The sequence below is a fragment of the Oratosquilla oratoria genome, chromosome 17 (assembly GCF_046742065.1).
Source record: "Oratosquilla oratoria isolate Oo_2021 chromosome 17, ASM4674206v1, whole genome shotgun sequence".
NCBI lineage: Eukaryota > Metazoa > Arthropoda > Malacostraca > Stomatopoda > Squillidae > Oratosquilla > Oratosquilla oratoria.
In genome coordinates this window covers 20,779,462-20,798,296 of record NC_134793.1, presented here as the reverse complement: position 1 = coordinate 20,798,296, position 18,835 = coordinate 20,779,462, and the positions used below count along the sequence as shown (strand labels likewise).

General features: G+C 38.0%; 1 protein-coding gene and 1 long non-coding RNA gene across 12 annotated transcripts in view; one reads left to right on the top strand and one right to left on the bottom strand.

The window, feature by feature from the left end:
- The window catches only part of LOC143034494 (uncharacterized), a 360,878-nt gene that overhangs the window by 331,555 nt on the left and 10,488 nt on the right, over positions 1–18,835 (top strand). The window lies entirely within an intron of this gene.
- Positions 3,189–18,835, bottom strand: part of Lasp (LIM and SH3 domain protein Lasp) — a 69,953-nt gene continuing 54,306 nt past the window's right edge. For 3 of the 10 annotated variants that reach the window (XM_076200613.1, XM_076200621.1, XM_076200617.1), the window contains 4 exons: positions 12,072–12,455; positions 9,477–9,613; positions 8,871–8,990; positions 3,189–6,474 (listed from right to left, as the gene is read on the bottom strand). In XM_076200613.1, the coding sequence (XP_076056728.1) occupies positions 6,298–6,474; positions 8,871–8,990; positions 9,477–9,613; positions 12,072–12,455 (818 nt within the window). In that variant the 3' untranslated portion in view covers positions 3,189–6,297. The remainder of the gene's footprint in view (positions 6,475–8,870; positions 8,991–9,476; positions 9,614–12,071; positions 12,456–18,835) is intronic. The other 7 variants (XM_076200615.1, XM_076200622.1, XM_076200616.1 and 4 more) reach the window with 6 other exon arrangements.

The following is an 18,835-nucleotide window of genomic DNA, read 5'->3' as shown; positions in this document are numbered from 1 at the left end:
ATGCATTTCATGTCATTAGCCTTAATCACTTGTACAATATCCTTACACTTTTCTGATTTGGGTGATGTGTTTCTCATTCTCACACTGCTCTTCCAACAACATATTTCAGAGGCAATAGGGTGATATTGCCATGTTGATCAATATATATCTAGATGTGGGTGGAGTGGAGTGGGATATGAGCCACTTTTTTGTAGATGACACTGCTTGTGGCTGATTCTGAGACTGAAGCAATTGGTGACTAAGTTTGGAAGGGTGTATGAGGAGAATGATGAATGAAAGAGCATAAGTAAAGCGAGTGTAAGGATACATTAGATGTGTGAACACTGAAGGAAATAGGTAATTGTAAGTATATGAGGTCACATGTAGCAGAGAACAGAGGAATGTATGTGGAAGTGAATTATACAATAAAGGAAGAAGTAATTACCTGGGTGGAATGAAAACTGTTATGGGTATCTAAGGATAAATGTATGAAATGCACACACAGCACTGCTTGGAGCAGACTTAGAATTGATTCTTAGGGACATTATACAATATATTGGTTCTCAATACAAAGTTATTCCGTGATACTGAACACTTTCTCCAGGCTAAGAGAATTGTCAATTTTTGTCATCATTATGCATATCAGTTTCTATGATCTTTATTTGGAAGGACGTGTCTAGGGACTGTCAAACACCTTTATATCTGTTGCCACCATTACTCTACTGTCTGGCAATATTTTCTTGTTTAAAACCTTATAGATTCACTGGGTGAGGTTTGTAGGCAATGTGTTGGTGGAATTGCCCTCTTGAAACCCATGTTGATTTAGTGGTGAATGAGGATGGAATGAGTGGGGATAAAATGGGTAGGAGTGGAATTATGCCTCTTGACTTTGGCTACCTCACTTGTAAGAACAATCTTTCCACAAGTTTAGCTATAGTGGTAAGGAGAGGCCTGTAGGATGCTGCATTTTCTGGCAGTTTGTTTTGTTTCAGGACTGTGATTATGTGTGCTAATTCCCAGACTGTTGGGATGCTATTGGAGATAGTTACTATCGAAGAAAGATACCTGTATGTAGTATGGTGCTTGTGATCCTTTCTATGGCTTAATCTATGGATCAAAATTGGATAATGTCAAACTTGTCTAAATATTGTTCTATTTCCTTTATGTATTCTGGCCATTTGTGGGGGGACTTTGTGAATGGTTTCCTACGTTGTTTGTGGATGGAATGAAAGTAAAAATGTTGAAATAAAAATAGTTGTTGCTTAGGTTTCACAGTTGCTGGCATTGGTCCTCTAATAAATTCTTTCAGGAAGGAAATTTTGGATTATTGTCTGCACTGTATTAGATTAGAACCATTTCTATATCACCATCTGCAAATAGGAAACTGGGTATCAGTTACCACTTGTCAGTTTGAATGTGAGGAAGTGGAAGAAATAAAGTTGAAATTGATAGAGATACTGGGCCCAGTTCAAAGATGGAGTGCCAGCCATCTATGTCTGTACCTCATGATTGAGGTGAGGGTATTACAGATTTTGAAAATGGGCAGCTAATGATTCTCTCTGCTGTCCACCTTGTACAACCACCAATGTTGGTTGCATTGGACTGAAGTTTCACTGAATGTAAGCTTGGTTCCACAATGGCGATCTCATACATCTCTGGAAAGAAACTTAGGACTAGTATCTCTGTTGTATTAGTGTGTGAACTCCTGTGTCAACAAATTATAATAGTAGGAGGGGAGGTGTCATAACCAGTTGCAAGCTCTCCTTACAGGCACAGGTGAAGAAAATACTGTTGAAGTTGATTGTGAACCTTGGTCTAAGACCAAGTGTCAAGCCTACTGCACCTCAGATATGAGGGTGTAGACAGATTGTGAAAGTGGGTGACTGGGAGAGGACTCCAATTTCCATATTGCAGGACCACCAATTGCACATACCCTTCATTGGTCCCAATAATGAAAAATGTATGTATAAATGTGTAAGATGGAAGGAAAACATGAGTGATGATGGGAGTGGGATGGGTGCATGGTTTAGTTGGCTACCTTCCTTGTAAGGAGGCAGAAGCCTTTTGGTATATAGATAGACAAATAGACAGAGATAAATGTACAAGATAAACAATTGACAACTCACCTGTACTACTGCAAGCATTTGCAATCTCTTTTTTTTATTGGGAACTTCCAACAGCAGTTCTAGTGCAACATCATGAAGGGTAGATGCGATGGAGTCGCATCCCATGATGTACTATAGTCAAGGGACCAAACCTCCATTACCATTCTAAGTTCAATTGTTCACAATTTCTCCATTCTGAGAATCACTATAATTCTTTTTTATTCCATTCTTCTGTAAACTATATCCTTTAAGACCTAATGACTCCTCTCTTATTTCCTCACCTAGTTGTCTTTCTGTTATATAGTGTCCATTTTTTCTATGGTCATCCAGCTCACACCATCATGAATAGAACCTATGTGACCATGTTTCTTAAAACCTTGAGGACGAAGGGTCATCTAGTTACTCACTATACTGCTTGGGCCAAAAGCAATATACCAAGCCAAAGCACTCCCTAATGAGCTAGAGCTGATTTACTTCCACTATTTCACTTTATGGCAGCCCTCCCAAATTCCTCATCCATTCAAGATAGTCTATGAAGTAGACGAGAACATTCCTTCACGCTGCATAATCCCTTCATTCAAAATCTCCACCCCGTCACTATCTTTTGCATCACCATTTGTCAGTTCTCCAAATGTGAAAGGGTGGAAGAAATACAGTTAAAGTTGATATAGAGATCTCTGGCCTAGTCTGAAAACCAAATGTCTGCCCTTCAGGGCTGCATCTCCAGATATGACATGAGGGGGTTGACAAGTTTTGAAAATGGGTAGCAGCAAAATGATTCTCTCTACTATCCATTTTGGAGGACCACCTCAAGTGGGTGTCTGCCATTGGTTCATTTAATATCAAGTAATCATAGATTTCCAACTTGGTTGATATCCATCCTCATCAGCATATAATACTACCATTTTTTATATTCTTGCATTACCTCCTGCTGCCTTATCCTTCTCTTCTTAATACCATTTCTCCATTTTTTGGTTCAAAATGCAAATCTCTTGCTTTTTTTCTATTATTTGCTTAGTCTTAACTTGGCTTCATTTACAAACTTCTTTGTCCAAATATTGAGTTTATTATTCATGTTTGTTTTCTGATAATGAGTTGTATGCACATAATCCAAATTTTATTGCAGCAAGGCTTGCATATAGGGCAATGAACAGTAGACTGGATACATATCCCTTTCATGGAAACAAATATTAAGAATAAATTTAATTTTGCCTCTATACATAATCGTAACTAGTTTGCATCTGGTTCATACACATCCCTTCCATAGAAAAAAAAAGTTAGAAAAACATTTTACTTTTGCTTCTATACAAGTCAAAAACTAGCTCTGCATTCATACACACAATGTTTTTCCCCTTATGAAGGAGAGTAGGGGAAGTATTGCAAGAATAAATGGACAGGGAAAAGATAAATATATGGGGATGGAATGTTAAGGCTAACATTGAGGAAATGAAATGTACAAAACTAGAGATGTTCTAGAAAAGATCTAGAAATGCACAATCACTAATAAAGTGACACCAAAGTTAAATCGAAATAGAGTAACTGTAGAACATAATTTGTTCTGAAGTCGGAGACAGATGCTGGGCAAAAATGTGTAACAAATATGTCTGTGTTGATCTGGGCATATAAAAAGGATATAGACCTCATCCACTCGCCAAATGTCTGAAAACCTTCAAGGGATGTCAGATGAGCAGAGAGGAAAGTTTGGAGGTAGGAATAACGGATGGATCAAGTGTAGAAGATGGATTAATAATGAAGAATGGATACTGCAAAAGTTTGCAAAGATATGATTGTCACTAAATAACCTGATTCAGGAACTAATACATAAACATTTGTGGAAAATTGAACAGGCTGAACTGGAAAGAGAAGTTGTTGGATGTGAACCCAGTACGTGGGTTGGGGTAAGTTATTAAACTGTTCACAAGTGGAGAGTTCTTCACTGGTTGTGAGCAACCAAAAAGGACTAGCTATGACACAAAAAAGAAGGAAATGATGGAAGCACGGGAGGAAATTATCTTAAAATATTTGGATCGATTTGCTGGTCAAAACAACAAGAGTATGTTTGGATAAAAAAGAAAAGGCAAGATTTGAAATGACAAAAATGAGGAATGGTGGTGAAGAACAGGTAAGAAAGGGTACAGACATAATGTAAAAGTAGTCAATATAGTGAGATGAGGAAGTGCATTATGGGTGGCTCAAGTAACAAGTGAAATGTTGCAATTAGACATGCACATTACAGACACCAAAATGTCTTAAAAATCATTAAAGGGCTCTGAAAAGTTCTGTACAGTAACAATGTATAAATGGAAAGAATGGAAAGGAGATTGGAGGGGTTACTGCAACTTCAAACAAATTAAACTCTTAAATATGGGAATAATGTATTAAAAAATGTAATAGAATTCTAACTTGTGTACAATACCAATACACAAATGAAAAAGAGACAATGGGCTGCAGCAACTTCGAGAATTGGAATAATAAGCATCCAGTAGGAAATGTATACAAGAAATTACTTGTAAAATAATAACTGCTGCTTCAAGCTTCACTACATGGAAATCCAAAGCCCCATACTAGTTGACAATGGTCCTCAAGCCCTCTCATAAATCTCCCTGGGAAGAAATTACGGACTACCATCTGTGTTGTATTAATGTGACTGTCTCTATATCATCAGTTTATACTAGCCAGAAGGGAGCATCACTGGATTTCAGTTTTGTTGAGAATGTAAAAAGTGGAGGAAATGCTATTGAAATTAACAGGGAGAAATCTTAGGTGTAGTCTTGAGACGAGTATTAGCTCCTTAGGGATGTACCTTCCAAGAGATCTTGGGCCTCATCCGGAGACTGAACATCAGTTCTTTGAGGTTTGCATCTCCTGATGGAGGCAAGAGTGTTGACAGGTCTTGAAGATGGGTGGTGGGAGATGAAACTCTCTGACATTCATCTCACAGGACTACCACTAACAGATATCTATCATTGGTCCCATTTATAGACAAGTAATGGAGACAAATAAGGAGAAACGATGAGGGACAACAGAGAATGGGGAAGGGGTGTGTAAACCAAGTATTTACAGTGAAGCAAGTTAGTTAATAAAAGTTGATGGAAGGCTGAAGAGACCTGAATACCATACATGGACTATCAGAAGGTCAAATACAGTCTACTACAGCTCTGTGTACCATTTAGATTGTACATAAAATTCTTGGTTTGGAGTTGAAGGAAGGTTTAGCCGTCTTTAATCCACTATTGATTAATTTCTGTCCCAATTTACTGACACCCTTTAGATTCAATAACCTCAGTGACCAAATCATTTTCTATATCAAGACAAAAATATCTATGAATAATGGAAGATTTCACTGCAGCATAGGGAAATTTAGAGTATTTATTGCAAATTTTAATGAATACCCTTGGTCCAAGAGTATCAAACCAAAGAATAAGCTGTCATGCATGCTTACTAGGTCTACTAGGTCAAACAAAGTATAATTAGTTCAGAACTTATGTCATAATGTTAGAAAGTAAATCGGCCAAATGTGAACAAGTACAAGTAATGTAGTTCTAGGTATTTACAATTCAGGGTGACTGGCTATATTACATGAGGAACCTGTATACAATATTAAAGTATTGCATCTTGACACTTATAATAGGCTGACAGGCACTAGAAATCACAATAACAGCAAGAACATTTTATATTTGAATAAACTCCGTATAATGTAACAGCAAGTCAGCCAAATAAAAAAAAGTTATCTGAATGAAGAGGAAGGCACAAATCTGTTCTTTGGGCAGGTGAATTTGAAGACACGTATATGGAAAACATCTTCCAAAACTAATATATCTCTCGGTAAGAAATATTTTCATGCACACATGGTGCTCCATACAAAATGTGACCTAACAACGTGGACTTGTTCCACTACATATTCCTTATCATGAGTAACAAAAGAAGAATTCGTTCCATTTTATATAATTAAAGAAGCCACGTATTTGTGTTCTTTCTATTGTAGCCACACTTTCCATTTTGGAGTTGATACAAACATCTCTCCACATCAATCTACTCCTGAGTGATAGCCACAGATTATAAAAAGCAGTCACATAACAACCTGTCTGTTTCAACATCACAATTTACAAAATGTTGAAATGTATTTCTATCTTTGCCTTCAATCTCCCCTTTAGAAAAGCCCCACCCTATATTACCACACCCTCCCCCCCCCCCCTAGGCCAGCACTCCGTTCTCAGTTGACTCGTTCAACGTAGTTTGCTGGAAGCATTCCAGTCTGTCCAGTACGTTGAACAGTTCCAGTCATCCAGCCTTCATCAATTGCGGTACAGTTGATGATATAATCACCATCCTGAAAAGTGATCTCATCCGTGTCGGCTGCCTCGTAGTCGTACATGGCCCGGTAGCATCTCTGAAAAAAAAAACGAGTAAATACATTAAACTAAATACATAAGAACCCTGCTAGACAGTGGTAAGGTAGCACATGGCACACCTATATTCTGGTCAACATCCCACATTTATGATAACAACAACCAACATAGAATCAGCTTGACAACAGACTCCAAGCAATCAATCAATCAATTAATCCATTGCCCCAGATCTCTTTACAGAAGATCCACAGCTCCAAAATAATTGGCTACAGCCACTGGACAAGCTCACAAGTCACTCAAGGAAGAAATGTTGTATTAATCTTGAGGGATAGTGTGGGGCAGCGTTGTGAGATGTTCAGTGTCTTCTGTATGATGCTTACATTTGGGGCAGTTTGATTCTTGGCCAGGCATCTTCTGTACTTCTACTATTTTAGAAGTAGATGATGTCTTGAATGTAAGCACGCTAGTATGGGTCTTGGTTCTCTTGGGAGGAATTTTTCTGTGGGGGCTGATGTCAGACGGGGTTTTATGAGTAGCAAGTTCTGTGGTCTTGAAGAGCATATTTTGTGATTTGGGTGTGAATGTGTTTTTATATCAATGTATCCAAGAGGTACAAAGATAAGAGGGTGGAGAGGAGTGGAGTATGTTATGGATGGAATAGTTTTTATGCCTTTGTGTATGTATGTATTGTTTGGTAGAGGTGGTTGTTGTTGTTGTCGTTCCCTAGACTGTCTGTCCGAGCAGTCCCGTCTCCCCAAGGAATGCCACAGCCGAAACTGGGTTTTTCCACAAATCCTTTATAGAGTGTATGTTGTGTTGTTTGCGTGCATGATTGTGTATAATGCAGTCTTCCATTATGTGTTGTATGGTATGGGGTGAAGTGTTACATCCTGGGCAGCTGTTCACAATGTGGTCATTCAACTGACTGTGCTTGTGTGATGTAATGAGATGAGCATGTGGGGGTGAAGGCACAAGCTTACAAAACTTGCACCCTCACCCCCACTGCCTGCATATGGGGTCGTAGTTTCTGAGTGCAAGTGTTCTATTGGGATGGTTCCAATACATCCTGTTATTATTCTCAATGCTTTATCTTTCTTTAGCTTTTAGTGTCTTTGTTTGCTGATTGGTGGGAACCAAGTTGTGGAAGCGTAGTTGAATATGGTTCTTATAAATTATTTGTAAACCATAATTAAAATTTCCTTTTGTTGTTCAAAGCCTTGATTTGTGAACAATTTTATTTGGTTTATTTGCTAGTTGATTTTTAGTCAGATCTTTGCTGTGTAGACTGACGGTTATCTATATCCCAAAGGTTTCTTCCTCTACTATAAGGAAAGCAACCAAAACATAACTTTGTAGTCAATGTTATGCGAGTATCAAAACTGAGGCCTAGAATTTTAACTCCTTTTTCAATGGAAACATTAAACACTTAAATTTCACTCAAACTCACTCTCAAACTCACCATCCCAATCCAACATAGTGGGAAGTGAGAAACCCCTAGTACGGTAGTACCTGTCAGTTGCAACTAGCCACTTATTTTTGGGCTGATATTTGGGTCACCTCCCCACCTGGCAAGGGCTGTTGGGAAGCATGCAGCGCAGGTCCTGGGAATCAAACTCACAGCCACCTGCTTAAGAGTTTGGCATGGTGTCTACTGGGCCTTTTTTTTTTTTTTTTTTTTTTAATATCATTATTATTTATCTATTTATCTTATTTATTTCTTTATTTCTTTATTCAGGATTTTATAGAGTGAGCAATATTAATACTTATTTCAAGGGTAAGGTTTCCATTCTATTAATTCTGAACCATAGTTCTCGTTTGTCCAAGTAAGGTGGGTGTGTTTTTGGCTGCTATTTTGCAGTTGCTATGTCATTTTGCACTGCCTTAAACTCCACTTCAAACACCAAAACAAAGTTTCTTCCTTAGTGACCTATGGACTAATCCAGTGACCACAGCTGGGTTACTCAGGGCTGCGGGTTTCCTCTGACAGATCCAAGGCAAGAGATTGATTCTAGCTGATGCAAGACAATTTCATTCAATATTGGGAATATATGGCAATGAAGAGGTATAAAAATCTTTTCATCCAAACATCTATTACCTACTAGCAGCCATCTTGCTCTGCAGGCAATAGATGACTGGGAGAAAAAATCAAACAAATTACTTAATATCAAAACCTGGTATGTTTCATGACTACATACATAAAATTAGGAGCAAATAAGGCACCTTAGAATGTAATTAGCCTCTCGTTTAAATCAAAATGGATATTAAAATCATTCTGAAGCCCATTAAAATGCATTCCAGTGTCAAAATTGTAACACTGGTTCATCCATTTGTCAAATACATGATTTATTCCCAAAATACAAATTGTATTCTAGTCATTCCCAATGAATTTTGTCTGCGCAATGGTGAAGCAATCTTCAAATCCCGCTGCCATACATACACCAAGCTGCGTGGGAGGAGCGTTAACCTTTTGAGGAGCGGAAGGACCTGTGGGGGCAGCTGCAGGGGGCCCAGTTGGAGCTGTGTTGTTTGCATCACCGTATAAATTATTTCGCTGTACCTGTATGCATGTAATAAGACGTGTGTACATTAGCGGAAAAAACTGACACATTAAAAATGGAACACATGGGCCAAAATACTAAAACATTATGAACACCTTCAATTTTATTTGTATTTGTATTTGTATATATATATATATATATATATATATATATATATTTTATATATAAATTTATATATATATATATATATATATAAATATATATATATATATATAAAAATATATATAGACATATATATATATATATATATATATAGACCAAAAGCTTTTCTTCCCCCTTACATATAACCTCAGACAACAGTACATGAAAATGAGCAACACTCAGTTCAACACAAAAGCACGCAAGCCTGACCATCCTTCCCACATGACCACATAGATCTGAACAAAGATTTATTTATTCATATATTTACTGATTTATTTGATTATTATTATTTCTTTACATTAACCTTTGGTGATCCCAACTAATTGTCAAATCAAAAAACATACCTGATAGGTCATTTCTTGGCGATATCCACCACCTGGATACTTGTGTTGGTTAGGTTGTGTTGATATGGAACCATACTGGTCGTTAATGGGGTCATAGTCTGCTATACTTCCCACTCTTCTTCCTGGCTGCTGCTGCACTATTGACCAAATAGCAGAGATTAATTGAGAGAAAGAATTTAAATAAACCCTCCATTTGTGAGAACCCAGAATGAAACACATCATACCACATGCCTCACCAAATTTTTGTTCAGAACTGGTGACAATTCCAGTTCCTATTTATATTACAAGTGACACATGCAACGAGGCAAATGAGATTTTCAAGGCCCTTTCAAGAATATCGGTTTTTAAAACTATTAAGGTTTAATTGCACACCACTGCACCTTCGGCAAATCGCACTTTGTGCACCTAGTCTTAAATGGGCTTCTTCACTGTGGTTATATTACAAAACAAATCTATTTCAATATCCTACTTATCATTCATCAACATTAATAATGGATTTATCTCAAGATGGAAATGACTGAAGTCTTGTACATCATGAGGTTTGGAAAGGAATGTTTAAGGTCAGATTTAAAGGAAAGAAAAAATTAAAACTTTTATACACAAGTTAACCCTCTCAGCTGCTGATGGCTCCCTGCACCCATGTCAAAATTTTGCTAAAGTTTCCAATGACGACACCTATATCATCTGGCAGTTTGATTTAGAAAATTTATAATATATATATATATATATATATATATATATATATATATATATATATATATATATATATATATATATATATATATATATATATAATGCATCATGCAATAAAACTTTTAAGTCTGTGAGAGTTTAAGTGATGAAATTCACATCAGAAGCATTTAGCTAATGCCAAGTCAATCTCCAGCTGTCATGTATGTACACAACAAGCATGAGCTGAACCATGGGTCTAAATCTGAGAACACACGTGAACACTCGGTTTGTTTTTAAACCTATATTTTTTCAATATAGTCCTTAGTATAAAAACAGTAGCCACTACTGAAAAACTGGCAACTGAAAGTAGAGAAGAACTATATGGCTAGGATTTGAACTTCAAGATGGTTCTGGAGGGTATGGTTTATGAAGCCCCTGCAAATGGTTTAGGGGAATCCACTAGAGAGTGTGAGGATATAGAAAATGAAAGCACAAGAACAAAGTCACTCTGAAGCTGTACACACCAAACTGGCTAAAGGATTGTATTGTATTTCATCACTGACAATTCATCAGTGTTTCTAACCTAGGCAAAAGGAAAAGCAGGAAGCTTATGTGAAAACCCCTATCCAAATAACTTATATACAATTTTGAAACTTTAGGTTATTAAGATTCACACTGAGATGAGCAAAAATAATTTTTTCCTCCACCAATCAAGTTTGGGTATTGCCTTTACTTGGATCTTATATGAAAATTATCATAGCTTCTAAATCTCTTCTCAGTTTTGTATCTTTATTTTGGCTGTAATGAGTAAAGACACCAACCTATGTTGTGTTGACAATAACTGAAATTCGGGTCATGTCTAATACATCCTAGTACCTTGCATAATATATATCCAGATTTAAAACACTAATCATATTAAGAGGAAATCTAATTGCAAAAATATCAAACAACAATTTCAACTAATTTTCAACACAATATTACTATGACCCCAAATAGGTAAAATCTCTTTAGTAAAGAAGTAATTCATCCTTTCAGCTTAGATATAAAGACAATGATGAATAACAGAAAAATTGTGTCAAACAAATTGTCGGAATTATTTTTTCTTTTACTTGACCACTAACCCTCTGGAGATTCTCAGCATAAATAAGGTACTAGCTGCCAAGAGGGTTAAAATTATGTATTCAGTTCTCTTTACATTAATACATCCAACAACGGGTTTAAATCTTTTATGTAGTAAATGGTTTAGGTTTCCTATTAACTTCTACACTAAGTTCCTACCCATCCCCTGGCATCCAGGTTCCTGCATCAGAGTCCACAGACGTATGAAACTGAATTCAGGCTGAAGTTTGCAACAGGAACCAAAACAGGTAACTGCTCAATGAACTCAACTGTTTTCTTTCTGCTTTTTATCAATAATGTTGATTAAATATTCCACACTAACTCATAAAATCCTTGGACTCCTTCCATTTGCTTTTTCAAAATTCTTGTGAACAACATGGACAAAAGAGTAGTACAATGCATAGGATAGTATGACAGTCCTTACTCATGGAACATAATTGAAGCTCTTTCATCCATCTTTAGTGCCTGGGAATAAGAGTATTTAAATGTACGGACAATTACCTTACCTTTTTTTTCTCTATACACATCCAAGAGGTTACACTTAAGCTTTTGAATCTAAGATTTCTTAAAAAGCAAAGCTAGCAAGTGCCACTATGTAAGTCCATGCTACATCACGCCACAACTTCCCCGGCAAGCATGTCATCAAACCCCAGGATCTTTTTTGTTGTTTGCAAAGCAGGATAGTGGTTCATTCAGCCCACTATATTGTTTTGTATGCTTCAGATGAACAAACATGAACTTGGTGGTATATCCACTAAAACAGTTATGACACTCAAGAAACAGGAATCATAATAACTATGGTACTACCTGGTCCAGTCTGACTGGTATAGATGACAGTCTGGGAGGTGCGTGAGGAGTAGGGTGAGTTGTGGTTGGCGTCATGGTACAGGTTCTGTTGGGATGGCTGGTGGGGATGAGGGTGCTGGTGGTGAAGATGGTGATAAGCAGAAGAAGTTGGGGGTGGTTGTTGCTGCTGAAGGGGCATCTGGTAGTGATGCTGTTGGGGAGGATAAGCTGTGGCATTCTGGTGGTGGTGGTGGTGTTGGGGAGGTGGTTGCTGTTGTTGCTGGGGAGGAGGCATGTGTCCAGAGGAAGGAGGAGGGGCTCCAGTGGATGGGGGAGGTTGAGGTGCTGCTGTTGCTGCCGGCTGCGGATGCCTCCTACTGTCCTCCCGTGGTGCTGCAGCTGCTTCAGCAAGAAATAAACAAACACATAGCATGCTTGACACACAGAGCTACCCAAAAGGCATAATACAGACATGTCCCAACAAATATGGTACTAGCCGACAAATGCCTAGAGCATAATTGTAAAACTGCACCAAATCATTAGCTGTGGTATATAATGAATTACGATCCAATTACATGCACCAGATATAAATGTGTACACAGACTAGCATCCTACCATAAACATGACAGCTCAACATTTTGCAAAGACAAACACTGCAACTAAAGCCTTATTTGTGGTACCATATGTAAGTTTAGCAGACAAAACAAAAAGGACAAATCAAACAGCAACACAGACACTACAAATTCCACAGACATAAAGTACTACTTACCAACATGCACAGGAAGATACCCATTTTAAAAACATATGTATATGTGTGTGTATGTGTGTGTGTGTATATATATATATATATATATATAATGTATGCACACACACACGATCATACATTCACCTGAGACAGTCCATACTGTCTCAAGCGAACACTTGACAAACTCGATACACTAAGCAAAATATTCTATATCCTTAGTTATATTCTTATACTCAATAATAGAAATTATAGTAAAATGTAAAGGTATAATTTACCAAAGTTGATAAAATATAATTACAATTCCAGTATATGGAAAGTACTGCACATATAGGTACTGTATATACAATACAGCCAATTACAACACTGAAGTGAAAGCATACGAGGTTTCACAGAAATTACTATTAATGATTTCAAATTAACTATATAATGTGTTTCCATCACAAAGCGCTGAGGTAACTTTAAGATTTATCACACACCGACTAGAAAAAAAGTCAATATTATTTTAACTATACCTATGCATCTATTTATGTATTTTATTTGTTATTTACATTATTATAGTTTTTATTTATTATTAATGATTTTTTTTTGCATCCGACCTAGATATGGATCAAAAGGTCTCCTGTCGACATGCTCCGCCTTTGTAATCCTTTGTATACATATCACTGTTCTTGCACGCTTCAAACAAATCCCTTGATGCCCGACAACTGGCGAAAAGAAAGACGTAGCATTGAGCTGTTAATACGAGATTCAATCATATAAAAAAGTGTTTATCTAATTGTATTTACCTAACTGTACCATACAGGAAAAGAGCAATGCTCATTGGGTCCTGTCTACCACTCGCCAATTCAACATACCTATCGTCAAGTTCATGTACAATTCCAACCTAATAATCCTTGACTTCCAATCATCATATTTACAGTTGAATTCATGTATTGTTCCAGCTTGGGCACCTTCTAAGCTTTTCCAGGTATTTATGCATCTATTGGGAAAGCTGTATTTCTTCACATCCTTTAAACATGTGGTCTTTCTTAATTTGTTCCCATGACTTCTTAATGCCCTCCCTCAGTCAGTACAATCTATCCTGTTTAGGGACCCGAGTTTTGTAATCATATCACCTCTTTCTCCTCGATCTTAAGTTGGCAGACCCAGCAATTTAGTCTTTCCTCGTATGGTTTATCTGCCAGGCTGGGGACAAATTTGGTTGCTGCCTTTTGTATTCTCTCATTCTTGCTTATATCCTTCACTCTGTGTGGGAAACATACCACTGACTCATGTGAGAGTACATACATGGCATGTGTGTGCATCAGACGTTTTCCCCATTAGAAGAAGGGTGACCAAATCAAAGCACACACCCACAAAATACAAATATTGCTCGACTAAAATCTGTCCATATAACTTAAAAATCTAAAGATTGGAAAATCTCATGTAAGCCATAAACAAGAAATCCACCATCATCAAAGTAGGAAATATTTCCATGCTCATTACAAAAAAATAAATAAAGTAAATAAGTAAATAAAATAAACAAAATAATTAAATTAAATAAATTAAGTAAATAAAATAAAATACATAAATGAAATAGAAAAAAATATGAAAAAAAAATAATTAAACTATCAAATAAGAACATTTACTAATAGATACATACAAGGCATTTAGCAATTGTCACTATAAACTTCCAATATGGGTCACCCATTGTTGCTTTGGGCTTCTCTTACCAGAGACTTGTAGCCCTACAGTAGCTAGCACAAGTCGCCAAGCCTTCCCCTACATCTCGAATAGAAGAAATATTGCCCTGCTCTCTATATTATATTTACCCAATTCTATTTACCTAACTGTACTACTTAGGGTTGGAGCTATGCTCATAGAATCCAATCTCTATATCTCCATTTACCAAACTTTGCCTTAAATTCATTTATGTTGTCCAACCTATTCATTTCTTCTAATTTGTTCCTAAAATTAGGTGTGTGTGTATTTACCTAGTATTTACCTAGTTGTATTTTACAGGAATGGGAGATATGCTCGTTGTCACCTGTTTTCGTATCTCTCCACATCCAGTTTATTCTTGAACTCGTGTATAGTTCTGGCATTCACTGTTTCACTGTGTATATGCTTTTGACTTGGCTACCTCCCTTATAAGGGGGAACAAACCCTTGGTAATATAGATGTTCCACAAATTGATGCACCCTATGTGATGTGACAAGCTATGTTCTGAAACATCCTTCAAGTAGTCTGTCTTTAGTTTTATTGTTATGGACTCTTGATGTTATTTCATTCCATACTAAAAAAAAGGAGGTATAGTGATGGTGGACTGGTTGGTGAGGTTATTTAATGTTTGCTGGAGAGAAGGTAGAGTGCCAGAGGACTGGAGGAATGTGTGTATAGTTCCACTTTACAAGGGAAAGGGGGACAAGTGTGAATGTAGTAGTTTCAGAGGGATTAGCTTGTTAAGTGTAGTTGGGAAGGCTTATGGGAGGATCTTGATTGAGAGGATTAGGAGAGGAACAGAGGGAGTAATTGGTGAGGAACAGTGTGGGTTTAGGACAGGTAGAGGTTGTGTAGATCAGATTTTTGTGGTAAGACAGATATGTGAGAAAGCTATAGGTAAGGGGAAGGATGTTTTCTGGGCCTTTATGGATCTGGAAAAGGCTTACGACAGGGTAGACATAAAGGCACTGTGGGAGGTTATGCGGATATACGGGATAGGAGGAAAGCTTCTGGGAGCTGTCAAGAGTTTTTATGAGAGTAGTAGAGCTTGTGTCAGGATTAGAAATGGAGAGAGTGAGTGGTTTGAGGTAAAGGTGGGACTTCGTCAAGGATGCGTTATGTCACCCTGGCTGTTCAACTTATACATGGATGGGGTGGTGCGAGAGGTGAATGCAAGGGTAGTGGGTCAGGGATTGGAGATGGTTAAGGAAAATGGAGAAAAGTGGGAGGTGAGCCAGCTGTTGTTTGCGGACGACACTGCGCTTGTGGCAGGATCGGAGGAGGGATTGAGGAAGCTGGTGACAGAGTTTGGGAGAGTGTGTGATAGAAGAAAGCTGAAGATAAATGTGGGTAAAAGTAAGGTGATGAGATGTACAAGGGGTGAAAGTGGCAGTAATCTGGAAGTGAGCATTAAGGGAGAGCAACTGGAGGAAGTGGATAGTTTTAGATATTTGGGTGCAAATGTGGCAGGAAAGGGTGGAGTGAAGGTGGAGGTAGAATGTAGATTGAGAGAAGCGAGTAAATGCCTTGGTGGTTTAAAAAGTGTAATGAGGAATAGGAATCTGGGAATGGATGCTAAGAGGAGTGTATGAAGGAGTGATTGTGCCAACAGCACTGTATGGAGCAGAAACATGGAACATGAGAGAGGAAGAGAGAAGGAACTTGAATGTGTTTGAGATGAAGTGTCTGAGAAGTATGATGGGGGTTACTAGGTTAAATAGAGTGAGAAATGAGGAAGTGAGGAGAACAGGGGTGGATGAAAGAGTATTAGGATGGTTTGGACACATGGAAAGAATGAGTGAAGAAAGACTAGTAAAGGAGGTATGGAAGGCAGATGTGGAGGGAGTGAACATGAGGGAACGTCCTAGGATGAGATGGATGGATGGGGTGAAGGGGGCTTTGGGGAAGAGGGGAATGTCGGTTGAGGAAGGACGGGGGAGGACAGAAGACAGGGGTGAATGGAGAATGGTTGTATATGGAAAATGTTGTGATGCATGAGGTGGATTGGACGGGGGAATGGGGGTGAGGTAGTGTGTGTGAGCAAAAATTTTTGACGCAGCCCGAAGGGATTTCTCCCCGTCCTCTCCTTTATATGGGGGGACGGAGAGAGGGGGTCGCCGATTTAATGAAGCGGCCTTGCTGTGGATGTGCTGTGTCCTGAGACACTGCTTCTGACCCAGGGCAGTGGACAGGGTGCAGGGATGACCCGTCATCTAGGAGGTGCTAAGATGGGAGGGAGGGTGGAGGGGTGTGGAGTGTTTTCGGGGATGAAATGGGTGGGAGTGTTTTTGTGCCTTGTCCTTTTTGGCTACCCCCCTGGTAAGGGGGAAAAAAGCCTTGGTATATGTATGTATATATGTACTAAAAGAGCCACTGCATATTTAAGTTTGAGACTGACCAGATTTTAATTTTTTTATATCTTCACCAATAAAATGAATTGACACTATAATATTGGTTTAGTCTCTTCCAATGTTCTATTTACTGCGTACATTTTCTTCTGGTGACAAATAATCCTTAATAAAGACTACTAGATCCTTTTCCTCATTTACTTTTGTGACTATTTCATGCTCTATTTCCAAAATCTTGCATTTCTTTGTATTGAAATCTTCCACTCCTGACCCCATTCATAAAAATTATTCCAATAGTAATTCACCATCCTTTTTACCTTTCAATTTTTCAATGACTTCAGTGTCATCAGTGAATAAGCTAACCCAGCTCCCTTTACCATTTATCATGTTGATCTATATCAAAAACATTACTGGTGTCAGCACTGAGTCTAATAGTCATCAGCCCTCTCCAGTCTGACATTTCTGTCTTCACTACCATTCACATGAGCTAATACATAACAACAGCTAAGACCATAAATAAATCAGAGGGTAGATATGATAGAGAAAAGAGATGGGACCCCTATAAGCATAGCTCCTTTCCTGTATACAGAAGTGCAATTGGGTAAGTACAACTGGGTAAATATAAGTCTATCCATCACAAGGTAATGTCGTAGCACATTGGTAAAATAATACTAATGACCCACTTTTGGAGAAGAATAGGCAAAAGTAAAAATATCTGTATATTTTGATCACTAACTGTGATCCTCTTCAGCAAATGTGATGAAGAAGATCAGTTAGTGATCGAAATATATGGATCTTTTTACTTTCGCCTATTCTTCTCCGAAAGTGGGTCATTAATGTTACAAGTCCATCTATCTATATCTCAAGGGCCTCTTTCCCCCTTATAAGGAGGAACCAAGGCACACACCCATAACCATCCATTCTACTCTCACTCATTCCACTCACATCCACCATCCATTGTTTCCCTCTCATTTTAGCTCCTTGAAGTAGGTTACCGTACTCGTAACTAACTGGTACAGAAGTTGGTCGCATAAGTTTTCAAGATTTGGAAACATACCATACAGTAACATTTCCCAGCACAATCCCCGACACACACAACAGACAATACACAAGGAACAAAAGTAACATAAGCAATGCACTAAATAAAAACAATGGAATACACAATTTGCAAGCAACAAGCATACACAAGCAGGCAACAACTACAGGCAACAAGAAGCAATGCAAAAATATTTACAATGCACGAAATTAAAAAAAATACAAGTAACAAATGCAGTTAACACTTCAGCAACAAGAAGAAAAACAAAGTTTCTATCCCACTAGGTAAACATAATTAAATTCAAATTACTGAAGCCATACCCTCATTTATACTTTATCTATCATATGCCTATTTTCCTGAGACCAGGTACTAGCACCTGAAGATGCTGGTACCCTGGATTTTGATCCACTCTCGACACATGCGTGGATAGTCAATTCCACACCAAGAATGTTGTCCCTCCTTCCATCATCCTAGTACCACCTTTTGTGGACATGGATTTGAAATTACTATCTGAAACATCTGAACCTCATGGCAATCAAAGCCCCAACACATCTAAAACCATTCCTGGTCACACTATTGCAACCCAACCATCAGTAAAAGAGCACACATGATCCCCATCCTGAGACTAAACAAACTACCAGAGGACCCAGCATCATACAGACCTACCTTTTACCCCTCTACTATATATAAACTGATGAAAATATTGGTCCTAGAAAGAACCAAGACATACTTCAACATGGATTCAAAGCGGACCTCTCTATTAGCACATTGCTCACAAACTTCAGCCAACAAGTACTGGAAAGCAAGAAAGAACTTCCTGACAGAACAGTAATGATGGCAATTGGTATAGGGCTTTTGACAGTCCCTAGACACATCATGTCTAGAGAGATTATGAAAATTGAAATGTACAACAGTGACAAGAACAGGTTGACAAATTTCCTAGTTGGCCGAG